General features: G+C 40.8%; 3 protein-coding genes across 20 annotated transcripts in view; 1 reads left to right on the top strand and 2 right to left on the bottom strand.

The window, feature by feature from the left end:
- The window catches only part of LOC118361789 (zinc finger homeobox protein 2-like), an 18,322-nt gene extending 7,930 nt beyond the window's left edge, over positions 1-10,392 (bottom strand). Inside the window, exons 1-4 of one of the 6 annotated variants that reach the window (XM_035742013.2) lie at positions 10,255-10,392; positions 5,437-5,612; positions 1,230-1,382; positions 272-332 (exon numbers count right to left, since the gene is read on the bottom strand). In XM_035742013.2, coding sequence (XP_035597906.1) covers positions 272-332; positions 1,230-1,382; positions 5,437-5,502 — 280 coding nt within the window. In that variant the 5' untranslated portion in view covers positions 5,503-5,612; positions 10,255-10,392. Of the gene's footprint in view, positions 1-271; positions 361-1,229; positions 1,383-2,492; positions 2,618-2,744; positions 2,891-3,290; positions 3,486-5,246; positions 5,342-5,436; positions 5,613-10,081; positions 10,200-10,254 lie in introns of those variants that run through there. The other 5 variants (XM_052483922.1, XM_052483924.1, XM_035742015.2 and 2 more) reach the window with 5 other exon arrangements.
- On the top strand, positions 9,108-21,116 carry LOC118361792 (uncharacterized). Of its 11 annotated transcripts, none has more exons than XM_035742020.2 (5): positions 9,108-9,325; positions 11,596-11,697; positions 12,090-12,190; positions 18,378-18,563; positions 19,900-21,116. In XM_035742020.2, exons 1-5 carry the CDS (start codon positions 9,322-9,324, stop codon positions 20,233-20,235), a joined length of 729 nt encoding a protein of 242 aa, XP_035597913.1. In that variant the 5' UTR covers positions 9,108-9,321; the 3' UTR covers positions 20,236-21,116. The 11 variants fall into 11 exon arrangements, with proteins under 11 accessions (XP_035597913.1, XP_035597912.1, XP_035597911.2 ...); XM_035742019.2 differs by having other exon boundaries at positions 11,596-11,703; XM_035742018.2 differs by lacking the exon at positions 9,108-9,325 and adding an exon at positions 9,341-9,637.
- Positions 18,550-19,852, bottom strand: LOC127912898 (uncharacterized). 3 transcript variants are annotated; one of them, XR_008083971.1, is made up of 3 exons: positions 19,700-19,840; positions 19,040-19,639; positions 18,550-18,979 (listed from the first exon to the last, which is right to left on the bottom strand). XR_008083971.1 is itself a non-coding variant. In XM_052483925.1 (2 exons), exons 1-2 carry the CDS (start codon positions 19,810-19,812, stop codon positions 18,847-18,849), a joined length of 906 nt encoding a protein of 301 aa, XP_052339885.1. In that variant the 5' UTR covers positions 19,813-19,852; the 3' UTR covers positions 18,550-18,846. The 3 variants fall into 3 exon arrangements, 1 of the variants encoding a protein (XP_052339885.1); XR_008083972.1 differs by having other exon boundaries at positions 18,550-19,099; positions 19,160-19,639; XM_052483925.1 differs by having other exon boundaries at positions 18,550-19,639; positions 19,700-19,852.

The following is a 21,116-nucleotide window of genomic DNA, read 5'->3' as shown; positions in this document are numbered from 1 at the left end:
AACAGCTTTTTTTGGTAGATGGAACCCTGACAGCACCCGATTAATGTATTACCTGACAAACACAAATACAGTCATAGCAAAAAAAATGTATGCTTGTAGGTGTAACAATACCCTCTTAGTAACAGGCGTTTATTAGCACACGCTAGATGTTTAGGTTACTCTGTCAATGTGCTTGTATCCACTATTCAAATAAATTAATAAACACAATATTGATAAACTAATCCACAGTGCAAAATGGTGGGTACTGCGGTCATTCAAAGGAGAAAGTCACCTGCGTCATGCCGAACATCGGTGTCCCCGTCCACTCCACTCACCTCCTGTTTGGGAGCAGCCTGGTGAAGAAAACGTGATTAATTCATTCTGAAAAAGGAAACACTACCTTCAGACTAAATTCTGCTGACACGGGAACCAACTGCTTGCGCTTTGCAGTCCAACAAGATAGCATCTTACTACAAATTGGTGACTCATTCTGCAATATTTCACATAACCAGTGATCCACTACTAATAATGCCCTAAGGGGGTAAATAAAGTTATATTGAGCGGTCTATAGTCCCACAATTATGTATACACACACAATGTACAATAATGTATCATGTATACACACACAATGTACAATAATGTATCTTGTATACACACACAAAGTACAATAATGTATCATGTATACACACACAATGTACAATAATGTATCATGTATACACACACAATGTACAATAATGTATCATGTATACACACACAATGTACAATAATGTATCATGTATACACACACAATGTACAATAATGTATCATGTATACACACACAAAGTACAATAATGTATCATGTATACACACACAATGTACAATAATGTATCATGTATACACACACAATGTACAATAATGTATCATGTATACACACACAATGTACAATAATGTATCATGTATACACACACAATGTACAATAATGTATCATGTATACACACACAATGTACAGTAATGTATCATGTTGTACAATGTACAATAATTTATCATGTATACACACACAATGTACAGTAATGTATCATGTTGTACAATGTACAATAATGTATCATGTATACACACACAATGTACAGTAATGTATCATGTTGTACAATGTACAATAATTTATCATGTATACTGTTTAACATCCAAGTATCATTCATGAAACACATCACCATAATAACAGACACCCAAGTCAAGTTTTGTAGACCCATGTGATGTAGCGTAGCACTACTCACAATGTCCAGCAGCTTGTCTACACAGTTAGGGAGCACACTATGACTGTCAGACAGGTGCAGAGAAAGGGAGCCCCTGTCTGGTAAGCCTTGTTGACACAGGGGGCACAACCACACCTCGTTGCTTTCACTGCTCACCGTCTCTCCAGACTTCTCCTGCAAGATCAAAATGTGTTTCAGTGGATAGAAAAAAATATTGCTTTGAAATTATAACCATATCCAGGGTTGTTTACTTGTATTTTCTAAATGTTTTAAATGTCATAGGCTACACAGTGCAAATGTTATTTCAGTAAGTATGTTGGAAATATAAATCTACATAAACCTAAATAGAGAGAGTAATCCAAGTTATGCCTGAATATTAGATAACTATCAGAAGAAACACATACAGCCTATTGCTAGTCTAATTGTTTAGGCTATACAGCCAAAATAGTATGACGAACTTGGTCCAAATAAATCAATAAAAACAGACAAATAAAAATACAGAATATTTTCTGACTTGAATGCAATGCCACTTCACTTCACACGAAGAAACAGTTAATCCACTTCAATTAAATCGTTGTGAATGGCGTGATTATTGACCTTGACCAGCATACATTTACCAAATTTCAGAGACAAGTACGATATCTAGGATCATGCAAAACATAACATGTCGCTTCATTGTAACTAATGAGCGAACCATGGGCCATTTGAACGTGATCACACACACACCTATATAATAGCCTTGTAAATGGCCAGCATACCCCAACCACGAGACAATGCAGTGTTGTCCTTTTCCAAAGCTACTCGGCAGACATTGCATTGTGTAATTAGACCAAACGACCCTATTATTAGGCTACAACTTTCAATACCGGTACTTCTAAACGAATCGATGAGCGATAAAAAGATACATGTCGAATACCAACACTCCGCTGTATTGCCCACTTCCGTCCTCACCAATTAGCTAGCTAGCCGTGCCCAGAAAATATCGTTTTACCAACAAGGTTGTTTGATTATTATAGTTGAGAAAGAGAGTGCCGTGCGTTATAAACCATAGTTTAAGGATTTATACAACGGTATTGATACATTCCCATTGCTCTTCATTCTTTAGCTAATTAAGGTACATATGAATTAGATACGCGGAACAGTGATGAATCAATTAGCTAGCAAGCTAGTTAGTTAGCCAAGCGATCAACGTTGTGATGCTAACTAATGTTATGAAATGCAACAAACAATAAATAGTTCCTCTGCAATTATAAAGGACGGCTAAAACAGAGACTCGAAACGTACCGCATTGATTATTCATTTACGGTGCGAAATTAAAACAAAAGGATCAAACAATCGTGCCAGCCTGTTAGCCAGCAAGATAACCCGTCGCACTCAACTAGCTATTCCAGAAGACAAAAACATAAAATAAACTTATCCCAGGTGTACATGGCTACACATCCTGAAGCATAGCGTTCCACTACAAATAGATACATAGACTGAGTCGCTAGGCTTTTGGTTCCCATCCGAAACCTCGGCCTTGAGTGGTTCCCTTACCCCACAGATTATGGGCTTCCAATCGGGCATCCAGTATTACGCCACCCGCTGCCTGCTCAACAGCGCAAATTGAGGCCTACATGGACTAAGCTATTTAATTAATGAATATGGCTTCCCTTCACAGATGTGTAAAAAAAAAAAAAAAAAAAAAACGCACCCCTCCTCCCTCACCATTCCACAAAACCCAGGACGCATTTTAATGATCAGTTTCATTATCCAACAGTTTTACTATTCACGAACATCATTAACAAATCATTGTAGATAGCTTCGTGCAATAATTGACCAAATAAATCAAACGCTAAGCTACTTGAAACAGACTACATGCACACTGCGCACGGCAAAGGGGGGTGGTGGGGTGAAGAGAAGGGGAGGCAGAAAAGTTTTGGACATTTATGTTCGAATTCGGTGCATAGAACTATTTGATATACAACAATTCATCGTTCGATTGTTGTTCAAATGATAGTTTAAATCGTTCAAGCACAATCGCAATTAAGACATCGACAATATCGTTTAATTAACTTCTGAGCAATTAGTTAATGCATTTACCTGCATGGTCGCCGCTCCAGCACACGCTTCCTCTCGCTCTTTAAAACTGAAAAGTTTTCCTGCTCGCCCTCCCTCGCCTGTTCTCTCTCTCCCTTCGTCTCTCTCCCTCCCTCTTCTCTCTAGTAAACACACGACAGCTCCCCCCAAGGCTGATCGCTGACATTCAGCAGGGACGCAGACGTGTCGTCAATATAAAACCTTTATGTAACAATAGGAGTTGATTCAAATAATATTTGTCTCGTCGAACCAGTTCTGCTGTTTAATGTAATGAGGCATGCTGAGAGTGGGCTTTTCCAGAGCCATGGCGACTGATCTGAATAAGCGTTTGTAAAATTCAATCAACCGGATTGAATCAGATTTCATTCCCAACATCCTGATCCTGTATGGGGTCATCAGATTAGGATTAAAATAACTAAACAGAGTGAATAGTTTACAGATTTAAACTTTAAAACAACTATATCGGAAATGTATCTCGATAAAACGTTACATTTATTTCGAAATATAGTGAGCTATATGTATTCGATTAATGCTATTTGGTTTCTGTTTTGTTTCTGAGTCCAGCAATTGCAGGCTAATTCAATGAGATTGGCACTTTTCACTTGGGCCTAAAAGAATCGACCCCTATGTAATTAGGTCACTTCTTCTAGTGCTTCTATTATATCATGGCGGTACACAAAACACACGTTTAAGTCACTTCTTATTTCACCAAACACTTTTATATTAATATACATTTTATTGCAAAGTAGTGCGTAACAATAGTTGCATTAGTCACGGGGGATTGGGGTTATAACAAAGATCGAAAGAGTATATTGGATATGTTTAAAAACTGTTACAGTTGTTTTCCAATCTCTGTAATGTACCTTTTCTGCGTTATTATGACGGGCTATGATGCCCGGGAATGCAGTAATTACCTAGGTGTCCACACTGCGCCTTTCTAAAATACTTGCAGCTGTCAGGGATTTAGGAAAATTCAAACTCCAACCTGTTTTGCGTGATTGTTGATCGGTAATAACTTGTTACCATATCCTGACGACTATATGCCGTGCTTTTATGTCCGATAATTGTGTATTTATGTTATAACTATTTTATATTTTCTTTATTTTTCCCCTCTCCCCCTCCACCTTTAGTTCTGTTTGACGATTAGAGGGTTCAAGGAAAAATGGTTGTCTACCTACAAAGATACCGCCCAGAGCACTATGTAAAATGACTAAATGCACATACAGCTGCACTGTTACATTGTAACAAATAGTAGCTGACTAATGGCAGAGAAAAGTCTGTACATTATAATACTTTGTTTTAGTTTTTCATGTCCTTAACGTTGTCTAATTAAAATGGTTAACACTAAAAGTATGGTCTAATTTTGTTATTACAAACATGCAATGAAAAGTTATTATGATTGGTTTCCAGGTATGTTGTGCTGTGTAGGTGGCGTCCTCTTTTTCCCAAGGCAGTTAAGCCAAAACCACGCCCCGTTATTCAGAGAGGCGTTCTACAACGCTTTGAGCGCTCTCCAAGTCCGGAAGTGAATATCACGTAGCGCGAATTTTCAGTCACTGATTAATAACATTTTCCCTTGTATTTCAAGATTGAACAATATAATAACATAATGTCGTGGACCGAGCTAGCCATTAACATCCCTTAACGCTCAAAGACAGATTCAATGGCTGTAGCATAGCGTATTCGACTGAATGATTAGCTAATAAATATGAGACATTATGAATAATAAGCATTTGCTTTTAGCTGATAGTAGCCTACTAATGATAATATAACTTCAAATACCGAGATGGGTTAACTTAGCTGACCTTCAATTTAGGGAATTCAGCAGAGTTATGAGACATTTGTACAACTCATTGAAACTCTGAAAATAAATACATGGACAAATGTTACCAAACATGATAATAATAGGCCTGCATTACGGTAGGCAGCTAATTGTTAAATTACACTTAACATTCTTACCTTGGAAGGTCACTGTCTCTGCGCTGATCGCCTGTGAGTGAGACAACACTAGCTAGCCAATGGGAGCGTAATAGAACGCCGGGGGCGTGGTTTCAGCTTACCTGCGTTGAGAAAAAGAAAGACGCGTCTGGGTGTCATTTACCTAGTACATGGTAATTCAACCACTTTTAAAGAACAATGAACTACAAACCTGTCCATATGCGGAGTCAGTCAAATCAGAGCAATCACTTCCAGTGTCACTGAATGATACTTTCATCTGCCATTCTGCAAGTTGTGGATCCACTCTGGCTGGGGATGTTGGATGACTGGGAATGTGTCTTCCAACCTCTATCACCACACTAGTTGTGTTTGGTCTTGTTAACCAACCTTTAAAAAAACAAATAACATTGAGTTAGTATAATTACCTTACAAATGAAATACAAGATACAAAAAAAGATCCTGCGCAATCATCATTTTTAAATACAATTTTTTAAGAGATTTTAAGACAGGTTTATAGCAACCTTTTGAAATGTAGAAGTCCAAATGTTACCCTATAAAATGGGTTCCCAAACTTTTTCACTCAGGCCCCACTTCCAGCATTGTCATGTCTTGTGTGTTCATGTGATATTTGAGTGACTCAAACAATACAACAAAATCAATGGGCAAAAAAGAGAGAGCTAAAAAATGTTAGTTGACATGGCCTAGTTGGTTTGAACATCGATGGCAAGTTAAACATAACTCAGTCTCCAATGACTAACATGACAAGAGGAAAACTGCTGATGTACTATCCAATTTCGAAATTGCACCTTGTGCCTTCCACTTTTACCACTTTCAGGAGTAAATTGAAATCCAGACTGATTTGAGCTGGAGTGCTAAACTCAGTTGCTACACTTTATCAGACATGATGGCGCTGACGGAGATGGCAGCATCGCGACTAGCTCTTAAGCAACACTGCAATATTTTGTTTGTTTATGTACTCTTTTTTACGTTATTAGCTCAGGAATTGTTTTGTGTCATTACATACAGCCCGGGAAGAACTATTGTTCATCAGCCATGACCTCAGAAGAAATGAGTCGGGTTCATCCTTGGGAGCAATTTCTAAATGGCTGAAGTTACCACGTTCATCTGTTCAAACAATAGTACGCAAGTATAAACACCATGGGACCACGCAGCCATCATACCGCTCAGGAAGGAGACATGTTCTGTCTCCTAGAAACGAACATACTATGGTGCGAAATGTGAAAATCAATACCAGAACAACAGCAAAGGACTTTGTGAAGATGCTGGAGGAAACAGGTACAAAAGTATCTATATCCCCAGTAAAACAAGTCCTATATCGACATAACCTGAAAGGCCGCTCAGCAAGGAAGAAGCCACTGCTCCTAAACCTCAATAAAAAAGCCAGACTACAGTTTGCAACTGCACATGGGGACATAGATCGTAGTTTTTGGAGAAATGTCCTCTGGTATGATGAAACAAAATAGAACTGTTTGGCCATAATGACCAACTTCATGTTTGGAGGAAAAAGGGGGAGGCTTGCAAGCCGAAGAACATCATCCCAACCATGAAGCACGAGGGTAGGAGCATAATGTTGTGGGGGTACTTTGCTACAGGAGGGACTGGTGCATTTCACAAAATAGATGGCATCATGAGGTAGGAAAATTATGTGGATATATTGAAGCAACATCTCAAGACATCAGTCAGGAAGTTAAAGCTTGATCACAAATGGGTCTTCCAAATGGACAATGACCCCAAGCATGCTTCCAAAGTTGTGGCAAAATGGCTTATGGACAACAAAGTCAAGGTACTGGAGTGGCCATCACAAAGCCCTGACCTCAATCCTATAGAAAATGTGTGGGCAGAACTGAAAAAGCATGTGCGAGCAAGGAGGCCTACAAACCTGACTCAGTTACACCAGCTCTGTCAGGAGGAATGGGCCCAACTTATTGTGGGAAGCTTGTGGAAGGCTACCGTTTGACCCAAGTTCAACAATTTCAAGGCAATACTACCAAATATTAATTGAGTGTATGTAAACTTCTGACCCACTTTGAACGTGAAGAAAGAAATTAAAGATGAAATAAATCATTCTCTCTGCTATTATTCTGACATTTCACATTCTTAAAATAAAGTGGTGATCCTAACTGACCTAAAACAGTGAGATTTTACTAGGATTAAATATCAGGAATTGTGAAAAACTGAGTTTAAATGTATTTGGCTAAGGTGCATGTAAACCTCCGACTTCAACTGTAGGTTAGGAATCACTGGCCACTTTTAGAAATGGATAACTAGCCACTTTAATAATGTTCCGTATCTAGCATTGCTCATCTCCATAATGTATAAACCGCACTCCACACTATTCTACAGTATCTTAGTAACTGTTAAATTGTGTTTACATATTGCATCACCCATTTCATACGTATATACTGTATTGTATTCTAGACTACACCACTGACTGTTAAACAGCCATCTCCAGCACATCAGAGGCTGCTGCCTATAGACATGCATTAGGAATCACTGGCCACTTTAAGGACATGAAACACGAGCCACTTTAATAATGTCTCCGTATCTTGCATTACATATCTCATATGTATATACTGTATTCTATACTATTCTACTGTATATTAGACCAATGCTGCTCTGACATATATGTACATATATTCTTAATCCTTTCCTTACTTAGATTTACGTGTATTTCGGCTATATGTTGTGAAACTGTTAGATATCACTTGTTAGATATTACTGCATTGTCGGGGCTAGAAGCACAAGCATTTCACTACACCTGCAATAAACACGTGTATGTGACCAATACATTTTGATTTGAATGTCATCTACAAAGCATGTCCCGCAGGCTCTAGTTTGGTCTTTTCTTGATTATTGACCAGTCATATGGTCAAATGCTGCAAAGAAGGAACTAGTTCAAGTGCAGCTGGACCAGAAAATGCTCTTCATTGTAATCAGAGGGCTAATATCAACTATGCCAGACTCTCTTGGCTAAGAGTTGAGGGAAGACTGACTGCATCAATTCTTGTTTTTATAAGAAACATTACTCTGTTTGAAATTCCAAATTGTTTGCATAGTCAACTTACACACAGCACTGACACACACACTTCTCCCACCAGGGGTCTTTTCACAGACCACAGGTCCAGAGCAAATTCAAGGAAACATATAGTATTATACAGAGTGCACGGAACTCCCTTCCATCTGATACAGCACGAGTGAACAGCAAACCTGGTGTCAAAAAAAACTAATAAAGCAACACCTCATGACACAACGCCTCTCCCCCATGTGACCTACTTGTCGTGTATGTACTGACATGTATGTGTAACTCATAGATGCATACACACACACACACACTGCCAAAGTGCCAAAGTAACATGCAAAATGGGCAACAACAACAAAAAAAAGCATGTGGTGCTCTGCCTGAATGACGTGTCACCACTGCCGTTATGTGTCTGGACACCAGTAACTTGCTGTCGCCATTGGTGTCTACTAATGGGGATCATAATGCAATTTTAAATGAAATCCTTGTAATTTGTTGCTATCCTTGCGGTTTTATGGATATCCTGATTTCAGGGTTTTCCTGTCGAGAATGCATCCATATATAGAGTTTTAGAGTTTTATTGACATATGACATCCACTGGCACAATTTCATTGGGTCATGTGACAGCAGAAGTGCACAGGCCACTGAGGTTTAAGTATGGACAAAGATGTTCTCATCTATCTGTGGTATATACAAGATACGTCTCTCCGAGTCCGCTCACAATGGGAGTCGTTGTCGTCAAAACGGCACGGCGGGATCTCTAGCTCACGCCTATCCTTTCTTTGGATTGGTGGATACATCTCATTATTGTAATCTTGTTTGAATATTCGATGAAGGTTGTTGACGTCAACCGCCTGGATTCAATGGCGATCGCACATTGTTACAATACTATATACATAATATGACATTTACAATGTATTTATTATTTTGGAGCTTCTGTGACTAATGTTTACTGTTCATTTTTGTTTATTATCTAATTCACTTGCATTGGCGTATGTTTCCCATGCCAATAAAGCTCTTAAATTGAAATGGAATTGAGATGCCGCGGACAGAACAATGGGTTAGTTATAAACATTTTTGGAGATGCAATGCTACTAGCCTGAACATGCATAGCCATCTCTAGACAACTCCGATATTAAGTGTTTTTTCTTCTTCTCAAAGTTGCCGGGATGTCACGTATCCTACTTATTACGAAACGTATATTCGATCAAATATAAATCTTTCATTTTTTGTTGACCAAATTCGACACTCTCATTGACCTCCATACAAAAGCTCCTTGCTTGATGGTAAAAAAAAAAAAAACCTGCTTGGAGGGAAACAGATTTTCCGCGGAGCTGGGTCTTCCTCTCTGGGCACAGTAAAAGACACGCAGGTGTTCCAGTATTGTTAACATGGTGCATAGCTGACGTTTTGTTACTTTGGTCTGGTAATAGCTTGCAAACATCGGCAGAGAAGAATGGCTACCGTTTTCATAAACTGACTCGTGACAACATAATTGGTCAATTATTACACTTAATCTACAGCACCAAAGAACTGTGAAGCACGTTTAAGTGTATGTTAGGTATTTAAACTAGGCTAGCTGGTTAGAAAGGTATCGTTAGTCCATAGATCTAGACTGACAATACATGCGATGGTCAGCTAGTGATATGTAACTAAGGTTAGAGCAAATTGATTGTGCTTCTTGTTTTGTCATAAATTATCCTAGCTAAGTATTTTGGTAGTAGTCTGTTAATCTCTCACACGACAAACACATTTATCTGACTTATCATTATTCACTTCTCATAGACAACATAATTGACTTCCCTGACAAACTCACGGTCTATGGGCTCTGTCTAGTTCTGGGATATCCGGCGGTCGGGGCTCCAGCGTCAACCCCGACGGTTCTCAAGCAGAATCCAATCAGAGCAGCAGTAACAGCGGTAGTGGCAGCAGGGTGACATGTAGTTATTAACTGAGGAGGAACACGATTATATTGATGTGCTGACTTACCTATTGAGGAGGTAAGTTGGCGCTGGGACTGGGAGACCGGGCTCCCGAATGGTGCAGTGGTTTAAGGCACTGTATCTCAGTGCAAGAGGCACTGTATCACATCCGGCTGTGATTGGGAGTCCCATAGGGTGGTGCACAATTGGCCCAGTGTCGTCCAGGGTAGGCAGTCATTGTAAATAATAATTTGTTCTTAATTGACTTGCCTACTTAATTAAAAAAAATAAGTATTGCTAAAGAGTAGACCTAGAACATGAGAAGTGCTCTGCTCCAAGTTGAAATCTACTCAACACCATACTCTAGCTGTGGGAAATAGGGATGCAGAGGTCCCTGAAAAAAACTAGTGTATGTGAGAACTCCTTTAAGACAGTTGGAAAAGCATTCCAGGTGACTATCTCATGAAGCTGGTTGAGAGAATACCAAGAGTGTGCATAGCTGTCAAGGCGAAAGGTGTCTATTTTGAAGAATCTCAAATATAAAATATATTTTGATTTCTTTAATGGTTACTACTAGTTTGGATGTCTTCACTGTTATTCTACAATGGAAAAAATAAAAACCCTGGATTGAGTAAGTGTGTCAACTTGACTACTCCTGTGTATATAAAATAATTACTGTGCCTTTACTAGTCCTGTATTATTGGACCAATTTTTTTTTTTATTTTTATTTTTTATAGCCGTCTGTAGTACATGCATAAAATAATAATTATACGCCCCTAATGCTGAATGGAGTGATTGCTCATCTTGGGTTTTAAATATGTTGCCCTAGTTCATGCCCGCTGGTGTCTGGTCTCTGGCTGACTGCTGCTGTGTCTTGTCTGCCCCGCTGGTCTCTGGCTGACTGCTGCTGTGTCTTGTCTGCCCCGCTGGTCTCTGGCTGACTGCTGCTGTGTCTTGTCTGTCCCGCTGGTCTCTGGCTGACTGCTGCTGTGTCTTGTCTGCCCCGCTGGTTTCTGGCTGACTGCTGCTGTGTCTTGTCTGCCCCACTGGTCTCTGGCTGACTGCTGCTGTGTCTTGTCTGCCCCGCTGGTCTCTGGCTGACTGCTGCTGTGTCTTGTCTGCCTCGCTGGTCTCTGGCTGACTGCTGCTGTGTCTTGTCTGCCCTGCTGGTCTCTGGCTGACTGCTGCTGTGTCTTGTATGCCCCGCTGGTCTCTGGCTGACTGCTGCTGTGTCTTGTCTGCCCCGCTGGTCTCTGGCTGACTGCTGCTGTGTCTTGTCTGCCTTGCTGGTCTCTGGCTGACTGCTGCTGTGTCTTGTCTGCCTCGCTGGTCTCTGGCTGACTGCTGCTGTGTCCTGTCTGCCCCGCTGGTCTCTGGCTGACTGCTGCTGTGTCTTGTGTCTTGACAGTGGATTCCCAGCCCGACACTCAGGAGTTGGACCAGAATCCCCGTGGCCACGGCCTCATCCAGCCTGAAAGCGAGGCAAAGCTTCACGTGCGTGCTGACGGAGGTGAGGGTGAGCAAATTCATGTTGGTCTCGCTTTGTCACAGTAGTTTCTTACAAAGTTGTTTCTCAGGTAAAGAGGGTAATTCTTTAAAAAAAAACTGTTCTCTGAGGGAACAAGGCCGGTGTCAAGGCTCCAGTTTTTCTCACGGAGAGTGCAGTCGCATTCGCTCACAGTGAGTATATCCACACATGCGTGGACTACTCGTGAACTCGTGAATGACTACTCCGTGAAGTCATTGCTAAAACAAGTGAATGCTGATGTTTTACAAATTGTTCAATTTAATAGTTTCAACTTGTTTACATGAATAAAGCCTTATTGACCTGAATATTGACAGGAGAGGAGGAGCCTGTTGTCATTGAATTGTGTTAATGTTCCCGTTTGCATTTCTCCCCAGTTTTCTGCCCAATCATGTGGCACACAAGGACACATACCAGCAGAAAGCATTCTGTGGTGTGTACAGGAACGATGACAACATGTCCCCCTCAGCCGGCCAAGGTGAGGACGTGGGTTTTGACAGTGGTGTGAGAGAGGAAGTGGTCTACCCCTCAGCTTGGAAGCTCGTCGAGACCCAGTTTTTCCTTGTAGTAAGAATTGTGTACTATAGCCGTGTCTCAGGATCAACCACTACTAGATCTACTTATGTCTATTGTTGGACTACTGATCTATGTTGGTCTCTGCTGTTTCTTCATGGCCTTTCCCCCGCTGGAGATCTGTTGGAGGATCGGATTGTCTGTCTGACTTACTACTACTTTTTGCATACGATATTTCATTTGTTTTGGGGTGATGTATACTGGGGCGGCAGGGTAGCCTAGTGGTTAGAGCGTTGGACTAGTAACCAGAAGGTTGCAAGTTCAAACCCACGAGCTAACAAGGTACAAATCTGTTGTTCTGCCCCTGAACAGGCAGTTAACCCACTGTTCCTAGGCTGTCATTGAAAATAAGAATTTGTTCTTAACTGACTTGCATAGTTAAATAAAGGTTTAAAAAAAAATGTGTTGTTGTAGTGAAGACCATAGAGATGTGACACTCTATAGTAAAAGAGTTTGATTGCAATCTGATTGTTTTAATGAGACCGGGATTACGCATCACTTTATGAAAGGACAAGGTCACTTGGGTTCACTGAACTCCTTTACCGGGCTGTACTCTTTCAGGCCTGAGGTACGGGACCTTTCCTTGCGGAACCAGAGCTCATCGTCTTTTATTTTTTTTGTGTGTGTGCTCATTTATTTGGGTAATATAACCAACACAAAATAGGTTTTAACGTTATTTAAAATGTCTTAAGGGTTTATGAAAGGTTATTTTCATAGTGATTTATTTTACATTTATTTTTAAACACGAGTCCTTTGTATTGGTGTAGACTTGACGGACCAGGACTCATTCCCTTCCAAACCAAAAGGAGAAATCAATATTTTCTCTGGTAGGCACAACCTACCTGGCACCCCTACAAAACAATAACCTCAAGTCAAAACCATTACATAGAAAATGGCACCCCAGATGGGACCTCTCCAACATTGAGAAATAACCAAAGTAAATCTCTTATGTGGAATTAAACAATGGATTCACCCCAAGAAAATGTGCTCATTCATATAATACAAATCAGGGCCTTTCTGAAAAAGGGGCTGACAATGCAAATCTTAATGTGAATGGACCTGATTTGGGCCAGAGCCCTGGGTATCTGCATGCTCGGTCTGGACCACAGGTGGCCTAACCAGTTACACTCTTATTGACCTGGACCTGTGTGGATGTACTGAGCAACCCCTCCCTCTGACACCCAACCTTCCTCAATCTGGTTTCTCACCAGAGGTTGTGGTCATACAACTTCAAGGTGACATACTTGATATTCGTCAGACTCAACATCTCCAAACTCGAATCCATCATAAATGCAAATGTCTGAGTGAAGAGCAACTAGCGCAGTGGGATTCTGAGACTCAGTGAGCACTCTAACCCACATGCTGATGGAGCTCCGTGAGAGTGGAACAAGGAAAAAACACAACCATTACAGTGGAATTGGAAAACTTTTGAAATTCTTTTTTTTTTAGTTCTTAACGACATCGCTGTGTTTTACATGGCCAAATTCACATTAAAACAATGTCATTTTTTATTGTTTTATTCGTAGTGACCTCGGGTTCCTAACACATGCATCCCTTCCTTGTCTTTCTTAGACCAGAACTTCTGTCTGTATGACACCAGTAGGGGGAGCTTTAACCTGAAGCAGTCACCCCCGACTCCCACAAGATGCTCTATTCCAGCGGGTCTCACTACACACACTGGTGGGGGCAGCTATTTAAAAAATAATAATAATAATTGTCACCTTGACTTTAGCACAGATGAACTAATGTGTAGGATTATAACTTCATTTGAAGATATGGAGGTTGGATGACAGAGCTAAAGTAATGGTCCAGTGTTTCTACATTTCTATGAAATATGGCCTATAATTATTTAGTTAACTAGCATTTTTTTTGTAAGGAAAACTATTTTAAGTATGTTAAAAAAACAGATGTTCTGTATTTGAGTGGTGTGGTCACAAATATTTATGCAAGAAAAAAGAGCGTTTTTGAACAGGTTGGTTTAAAATGAACATTTGTGGCGGGGTATTCTTTATTTCTAAAAAAAAATCTTGCCCCACGTTTTGCTGCCACCTGTTGAATCTGTTGTGGCAGAGGTTCCTCTGAGTTCAGCTAATTAAAAAAAAAAATCTTCCAATGAATGCTTTGGCCACATACGAATATAGGATGTGTCAATAACATTATTTGGGTATTAACAGAGTTAACAGAATAGGAGCTTTTCACTGGACAGTTACTTTCACCAGTCAATCAGAGGAGCTTTGATAAATAAATGAAAAGCTAAACTCTTGCTAATTTTGAAAGGAGTGATTTCAAAATCCACTAGATTTCCGTCACAATGTTCACCAGAATATAGGCTCAGAATCTCTCTTGGGCTTCTTGTTAGGATGTTTCATTGTGTAGTTTGTACTGACGTGTGCCCTCTTGTATCCCTCTAGTTTATGTGCGCAGTGTAGATGGAGACAGTGAAACCCACACCGACCTGGACCTCAAGTTTGTGTTTCTCCACATAGTACTTATAGCTTAACCAATGAGGAAATGAACCATTCTACCTGCAATCCTATTGATTCACAAGGATGCATGACATTAGAGCTAGTCATCTCAGCCATCTATTACTGGTTTTGTTTTGCCACTGATGGAGCAACAGGAAACGTTTTAAATTAGATAAATTCATCATCCAGAACATCAATCACGTGGATAGCTGAGTACATCAGTTCATGTGATTTCCCATTTAATTACTGCTTTTTAGGCAAACTAAAAGTGTGTGTGTGTGTGTGTCTCAAACTTTTACTTATGAATTGATGTCAAAATGAGACTTACACAGATTGTCCCTCAAGTAAGGATTCAAACTTTTAAAAGGTGCACTATGCAGAAATCGATCCACCATTTCCTGGTTGCTAAAATACTGATCGGCAAACTAATTTCAGTGTGTGACAAAACAAGCAAGCGAAGTGTACAGAATCAATTGTACCATCTTCAACGCTGTGAAATATATTTTTGCAACTAAAAACATTGTATTTTCAGCTGTTTTGAAGCTGGTGTACAAAAGACAAAACAAAACTTAAGGGGAGCATAGAAATAACGAACATAGAACAGATCTACAGCTTCTTAGACTTGCTTTTATAACCCACTTGTCTGTGTGAATTTTGATCTAGTTGTTAAAAAGGTAACATGTATCCCAGCTCCATTTCAGGCCTATTCTTTCCATGGGTTGTAGATGTTTCGTAGTTGGCGTTGTCTCTCAGTGTAAGCTGGTTCTGCTCTTCCCTCGCTGACCCAGACGAGAGGAGGTACCAAGTTTTCAACGTTTATTTGCCATGTGCACAGGGGCGGCAGGGTAGTCTAGTGGTTAGAGTGTTGGACTAGTAACCGGAAGGTTCAAATCCCCGAGCTGACAAGATACAAATCTGTTGTTCTTGTCGTTCTGCCCCTGAACAGGCAGTTAACCCACTGTTCCTAGGCCGTCATTGAAAATAAGAATTTGTTCTTAACTGACTTGCCTAGTTAAATAAAGGTAAAAATAAAATAAAAAATAAATACAGCAGGTGTAAAACGGTACAGTAAAATTCTTACCTTGAGAGCTCTTTCCCAACGTAGGAGGAAATAGAATAAAACATTTGAAGTAAGAATAAAAACCACACAAGAACTATGATGCCCAGGTTGTTTCTGGGCAGTATATACATGTAAAACGGAGCCGAAAAGTGACTTGTAGCAGGAATACATAAATACTTATCATAATATACAGTGCTCACTCCGCTGGATCTTTTTCCACATTTTGTTGTTACAGCCTGAATTTTAAAACGGATCAAAATTGAGATGCAAATATTCTAATATATTAGTTCCACCAAACTGACTTGTTGCGGATAAAAACCAGTACGTGATGATGCACACAATGTACTTTTCCCACTTACGTTTTCATGTAACGAATAAAAATTAAATGTTCAATGTGTTTCCGTTGCATTTTTAACTCTACCGATTTTAGTTTTGTCACGAACTGTCAATAGCAAAAGTGCCTACTTTGGTCTCGGAATGCGCTCTCTATATAACCGCTACACTGTGGGTAGGCTTGTCTACGTGGTGATATTTATTATGGATAAGAGCAAGAATATTTTGGATGTGTCAAGCATTGATCATCATGTCACCAGAATAAGACCCTCAATATTCATTGGAAAGGAGCATCAAGCTCATCACCGTGCTCTTTCACCACCCTGTGAAGTTCATCAGAATGTATTCAACCTGTAGCCTAATAAACCGCTTGGTTTCCCTGAGTCGTGGTGGGACGACCACACATGTCATCGTGTGACAAGTGTACTTCGATATGATGGTTATTATATCAATATTTGCGCATAAGTCTTTCCACACATTTCTCAGAGAATTAATTTAACAGACATCAAAAGATGCCACTTTGTCTGGCTTGTTTTGTCTACGTTTAGAAAGTTTACCGAAACATTTTCTGTTTCCATCAGGCCTGTCATGACTCTATATATTTATCAGACATGTACTTTGCGCGCGTATAAAAGGTTGTCTGGAAACCTGGTTATTGGACTACACACAATACCCCATAATGTCTTGAGTCAGTAAGTATTCAATCCCTTTTGTTATGCCAAGCCTAAATAAGTTCAGGAGTAAAAATGTGCCTAATAAGTTGCATGGACTTACTCTGTGTGCAGTAATAGTGGGCTATTGTCTCTGTACCCCACACATACAATTATCTGTAAGGTCGAGCAGTGAATTTCAACCACAAAGATCAGGGAGGTTTTCCAATGCCTCACAAAGATGGGCACCTATAGGTAGTTGGGCAATAACAATTTTTAAAAAGCAAACATTGAATATCCCTTTGAGCATGGTGAAGTTATTAATTACACTTTGGAAGGTGCATCAATACACCCAGTCACTACACAGATACAGGCGTCCTTCGTAAATCAGTTGCCGGAGAGGAAGGAAACCACTCAGGGATTTCATCATGAAACCAATGGTGACTTTTTTTTAAACAGGTACAGAGTTTAATGGCTGTGATTAGGAGAACTGAGCATGGATCAACAGCATTGTAGTTACTGCACAAGATTAACCTAAATGACAGAGTGAAAAAATCTATGGCAAGACTTGAAAATCAACAACTAACTTGACAGAGCGTGAAGAATTTATAAAATAATCATGTGCACATTTTGTACAATCCAGGTGTGCAAAGCTCTTAGACTTATGCCACCTCAATAAAACTGGGAACTCCGTAAAATACCTGGTCAAATCGTAACTTCAGTGATCTTCAGTCGGAGATCTAGAAAGTGGCCTGAGATTCCTGAGTTGGATGACCGTTCAAATCGTATTTTTCTTTCTCCCCTGTCGGATCTTGTCCACAATCAGCTCCTTGGTCTTTCTGATTTTGAGGGAGAGGTTGTCACCACACTGCCAGTTCTCTAACCTGTTAGCTACTCTCACCACCTGGGGTCGACCCATCTCTCTTCTCTCTGGCTGAGGCTGGTTAATGTTCTGTTCTTCCCTCTTAGCCCAGATAAGAACAGGTTCTGTGTCTTCTCTCTGGCTGAGGCTGATTAATGTTCTGTTCTTCCCTCTTAGCCCAGATAAGAACAGGTTCTGTGTCTTCTCTCTGGCTCAGGCTGGTTAATGTTCTGTTCTTCCCTCTTAGCCCAGATAAGGTTCTGTGTCTTCTCTCTGGCTGAGGCTGGTTAATGTTCTGTTCTTCCCTCTTAGCCCAGATAAGAACAGGTTCTGTGTCTTCTCTCTGGTTGCCTCCAGAGGGAAAGGGGTCATTGGAGAGTGAGTGCACCCAATATATTTCATTCCAATTTGACATTTGAAAATAAAATAGTTTGTTGCGTTTTATTGCCTAGCTAATGATGGCTGCTTCTATGTCATCGATCGGGAACAGAATAAGAGAACTCTTCAAGTGTGTGTCTGCCCGCCTATGGACATTGGCATTGCAAGTATTCAGTCACAGTATTCGGTCACCCTCTGTCTCCCCACTGTAAGCTTCACACCACCACCTCAGGTTTTAGCTGACGATACAGAACAATCCTGTTCTCTTGGGAGCCTTTGTCATGACCCACATCACCGTGTTGTTGACCTCTGCCATCTGCCCCCCGCCCCATCTGTCTCCTCAGATCAAAGCTCACGACCACGATGTGAACACAGTGGCGTTTGCCGACAGCTCGTCCCAGCTGCTGTTCTCAGGCAGCGACGACACGCTCTGCAAGGTGTGGGACAGACTGACGCTGCGGGAGGACAGACCCAAGCCGGTGGGCCAGCTGTCTGGACACAGAGACTGTATCACCTTCATCCACAGCAAGGTAATAGAGGAGAACCACTACCGTGTGTATGCGTCCAGCATGTGCAATCACTCTCTTACATTCTCTTACTGTGTATGTAATCATCGATATCAAAGCCTAAACACATACATGGGACAATTGACTGTTTATACATAAATGCACTGTTCTGATATAACTGGACAGGTGAAAGCTATGCAGTGCTGTTTTACCAATCAGCAAGCGCTTCGATAGTGAGGAAGGATGCATTTTTTTGTATTTGGACAGGGTCTAAAACTCTAACCACTTCATCCTGATACTGTGCACATTAAGGTATAAACCTTCTCTGTGTGCCTGTTGACTCCTCATACCTGTCAGGAAGATACAGGTTCATTATAAACCTTCTCTGTGTGCCTGTTGACTCCTCATCCCTGTCAGGAAGATACAGGTTCATTATAAACCTTCTCTGTGTGCCTGTTGACTCCTCATCCCTGTTAGGAAGATACAGGTTCATTATAAACCTTCTCTGTGTGCCTGTTGACTCCTCATCCCTGTCAGGAAGATACAGGTTCATTATAAACCTTCTCTGTGTGCCTGTTGACTCCTCATCCCTGTTAGGAAGATACAGGTTCATTATAAACCTTCTCTGTGTGCCTGTTGACTCCTCATCCCTGTCAGGAAGATACAGGTTCATTATAAACCTTCTCTGTGTGCCTGTTGACTCCTCATCCCTGTCAGGAAGATACAGGTTCATTATAAACCTTCTCTGTGTGCCTGTTGACTCCTCATCCCTGTCAGGAAGATACAGGTTCATTATAAACCTTCTCTGTGTGCCTGTTGACTCCTCATCCCTGTCAGGAAGATACAGGTTCATTATAAACCTTCTCTGTGTGCCTGTTGACTCCTCATCCCTGTCAGGAAGATACAGGTTCATTATAAACCTTCTCTGTGTGCCTGTTGACTCCTCATCCCTGTCAGGAAGATACAGGTTCATTATAAACCTTCTCTGTGTGCCTGTTGACTCCTCATCCCTGTCAGGAAGATACAGGTTCATTATAAACCTTCTCTGTGTGCCTGTTGACTCCTCATCCCTGTCAGGAAGATACAGGTTCATTATAAACCTTCTCTGTGTGCCTGTTGACTCCTCATCCATGTCAGGAAGATACAAGTTCATTATAAACCTTCTCTGTGTGCCTGTTGACTCCTCATCCCTGTCAGGAAGATACAGGTTCATTATAAACCTTCTCTGTGTGCCTGTTGACTCCTCATCCCTGTCAGGAAGATACAGGTTCATTATAAACCTTCTCTGTGTGCCTGTTGACTCCTCATCCCTGTCAGGAAGATACAGATTCATTATAAACTTCCTCTCTTCACCTTGCAGGGCGACGCACGTTATCTGATCAGTAACTCAAAAGGACCAGTCCATCAAGCTGTGGGATATGAGGAAGTTCTCCCCAATGGAGGGCCTGGTGGCCTCGCGGCTGAATATCGTCCAGCAGGACTAGGAGTACCGTTGGCAGCAGGTTGCCCAGAATGGTGCTGGGGAGGCCATGGGTTTGTTGTACATCTGTACTGGGTCCTAGTCGAGATCACATTTAGATTAGCAAGTGGGCCAGAAACACAGTCCAATCCGACTGTAATCTACTCTAGATTGCTCTCAGAAAATCTCATATTTGCTATATTAAGTATTGATGACATGGGTATACAGTATGTTTAATCAAGCGAGGAAAAGGAAGTGACTTCACTATGGGGAGAGGCAGGACCGCAACAGAGGGAGGACAACAAGCTCAGAGTGAACTGTGAAATTGCATCGATTCAATGCTAGATAACAATACATATAATGTAAATTCTTACCTCTGTGTGTTTGGTGCAGAAGCCACTATTAACCCCTGTATTCACCAATCTGCAGAGAAGGGATAGAGTTGAGGCATTGTCTTCTTTCAGGGGCCTTACTCCTACGCAGACAGCCATCCCTCCAGCCACAGTGCAGATGGAGCCACGCTATCCTGTGTTATAAAACAATGACATTTAAGGAGAATTGTCTGTTCTGATGCACCCCAGTGTACAGTAAGAATAGGATGAAGGAGACGAAAGCCTCTATGAAGTTTGGCTGGAGCCGTTTATGCAGAACTTATTGAAGCTCACTAAGCACTTGCTCCAAGAGCCCCCAACAAGCCTCAGGCCCACATTGTGTTTGGTTGCTTAGAGTAAAAAGCAGCCCCCAAATAATGCATATGTTTTTTTATTTTTATTTTTTTTATTTCACAATTAGCAAGTCAATAACACAGTAGAAAAAATGGGCAGTCTATATACAATGTGTGCAAAAGGCATGAGGAGGTAGGGGAACAATGTAGACTAAAACAATGTCATAAATCACAGAATGATGATAATTCAGTATAAGGTATGTTGTAATGGTATTAATGTCCAGAGGTAAGAAGACAGTGTACAAAACATTAGGAACACCTGTGCTTTCCATGAGACTGACCAGGTGAATCCAGGTTAAAGCTATGATCCCTTATTGATGTCACTTGTTAAATCCAATTCAATCCGTGTAGATGAAGGGGAGGAGAGAGGTTAAAGAAGGATTTTAAATAAATA

The sequence above is a fragment of the Oncorhynchus keta genome, chromosome 28 (assembly GCF_023373465.1).
Source record: "Oncorhynchus keta strain PuntledgeMale-10-30-2019 chromosome 28, Oket_V2, whole genome shotgun sequence".
Lineage (NCBI taxonomy): Eukaryota > Metazoa > Chordata > Actinopteri > Salmoniformes > Salmonidae > Oncorhynchus > Oncorhynchus keta.
This window is presented reverse-complemented; position numbering and strand designations above follow the sequence as displayed.

Excerpts from the sequence above, each read along its gene's own strand:
- LOC118361792 (XM_052483927.1), top strand. The coding sequence starts at position 10,770 with ATGTCTTCACTGTTATTCTACAATGGAAAAAATAAAAACCCTGGATTG. Across the intron at positions 10,819-11,595 it reads AAATAAAAACCCTGGATTGA|TGGATTCCCAGCCCGACACT; the intron begins GTAAGTGTGTCA and ends GTGTCTTGACAG. Across the intron at positions 12,191-18,377 it reads GTCCCCCTCAGCCGGCCAAG|ATCAAAGCTCACGACCACGA; the intron begins GTGAGGACGTGG and ends CTGTCTCCTCAG.
- LOC127912898 (XM_052483925.1), bottom strand. The coding sequence starts at position 19,812 with ATGAACCTGTATCTTCCTGACAGGGATGAGGAGTCAACAGGCACACAG. Across the intron at positions 19,640-19,699 it reads TCAACAGGCACACAGAGAAG|GTTTATAATGAACCTGTATC; the intron begins GTTTATAATGAA and ends CACACAGAGAAG.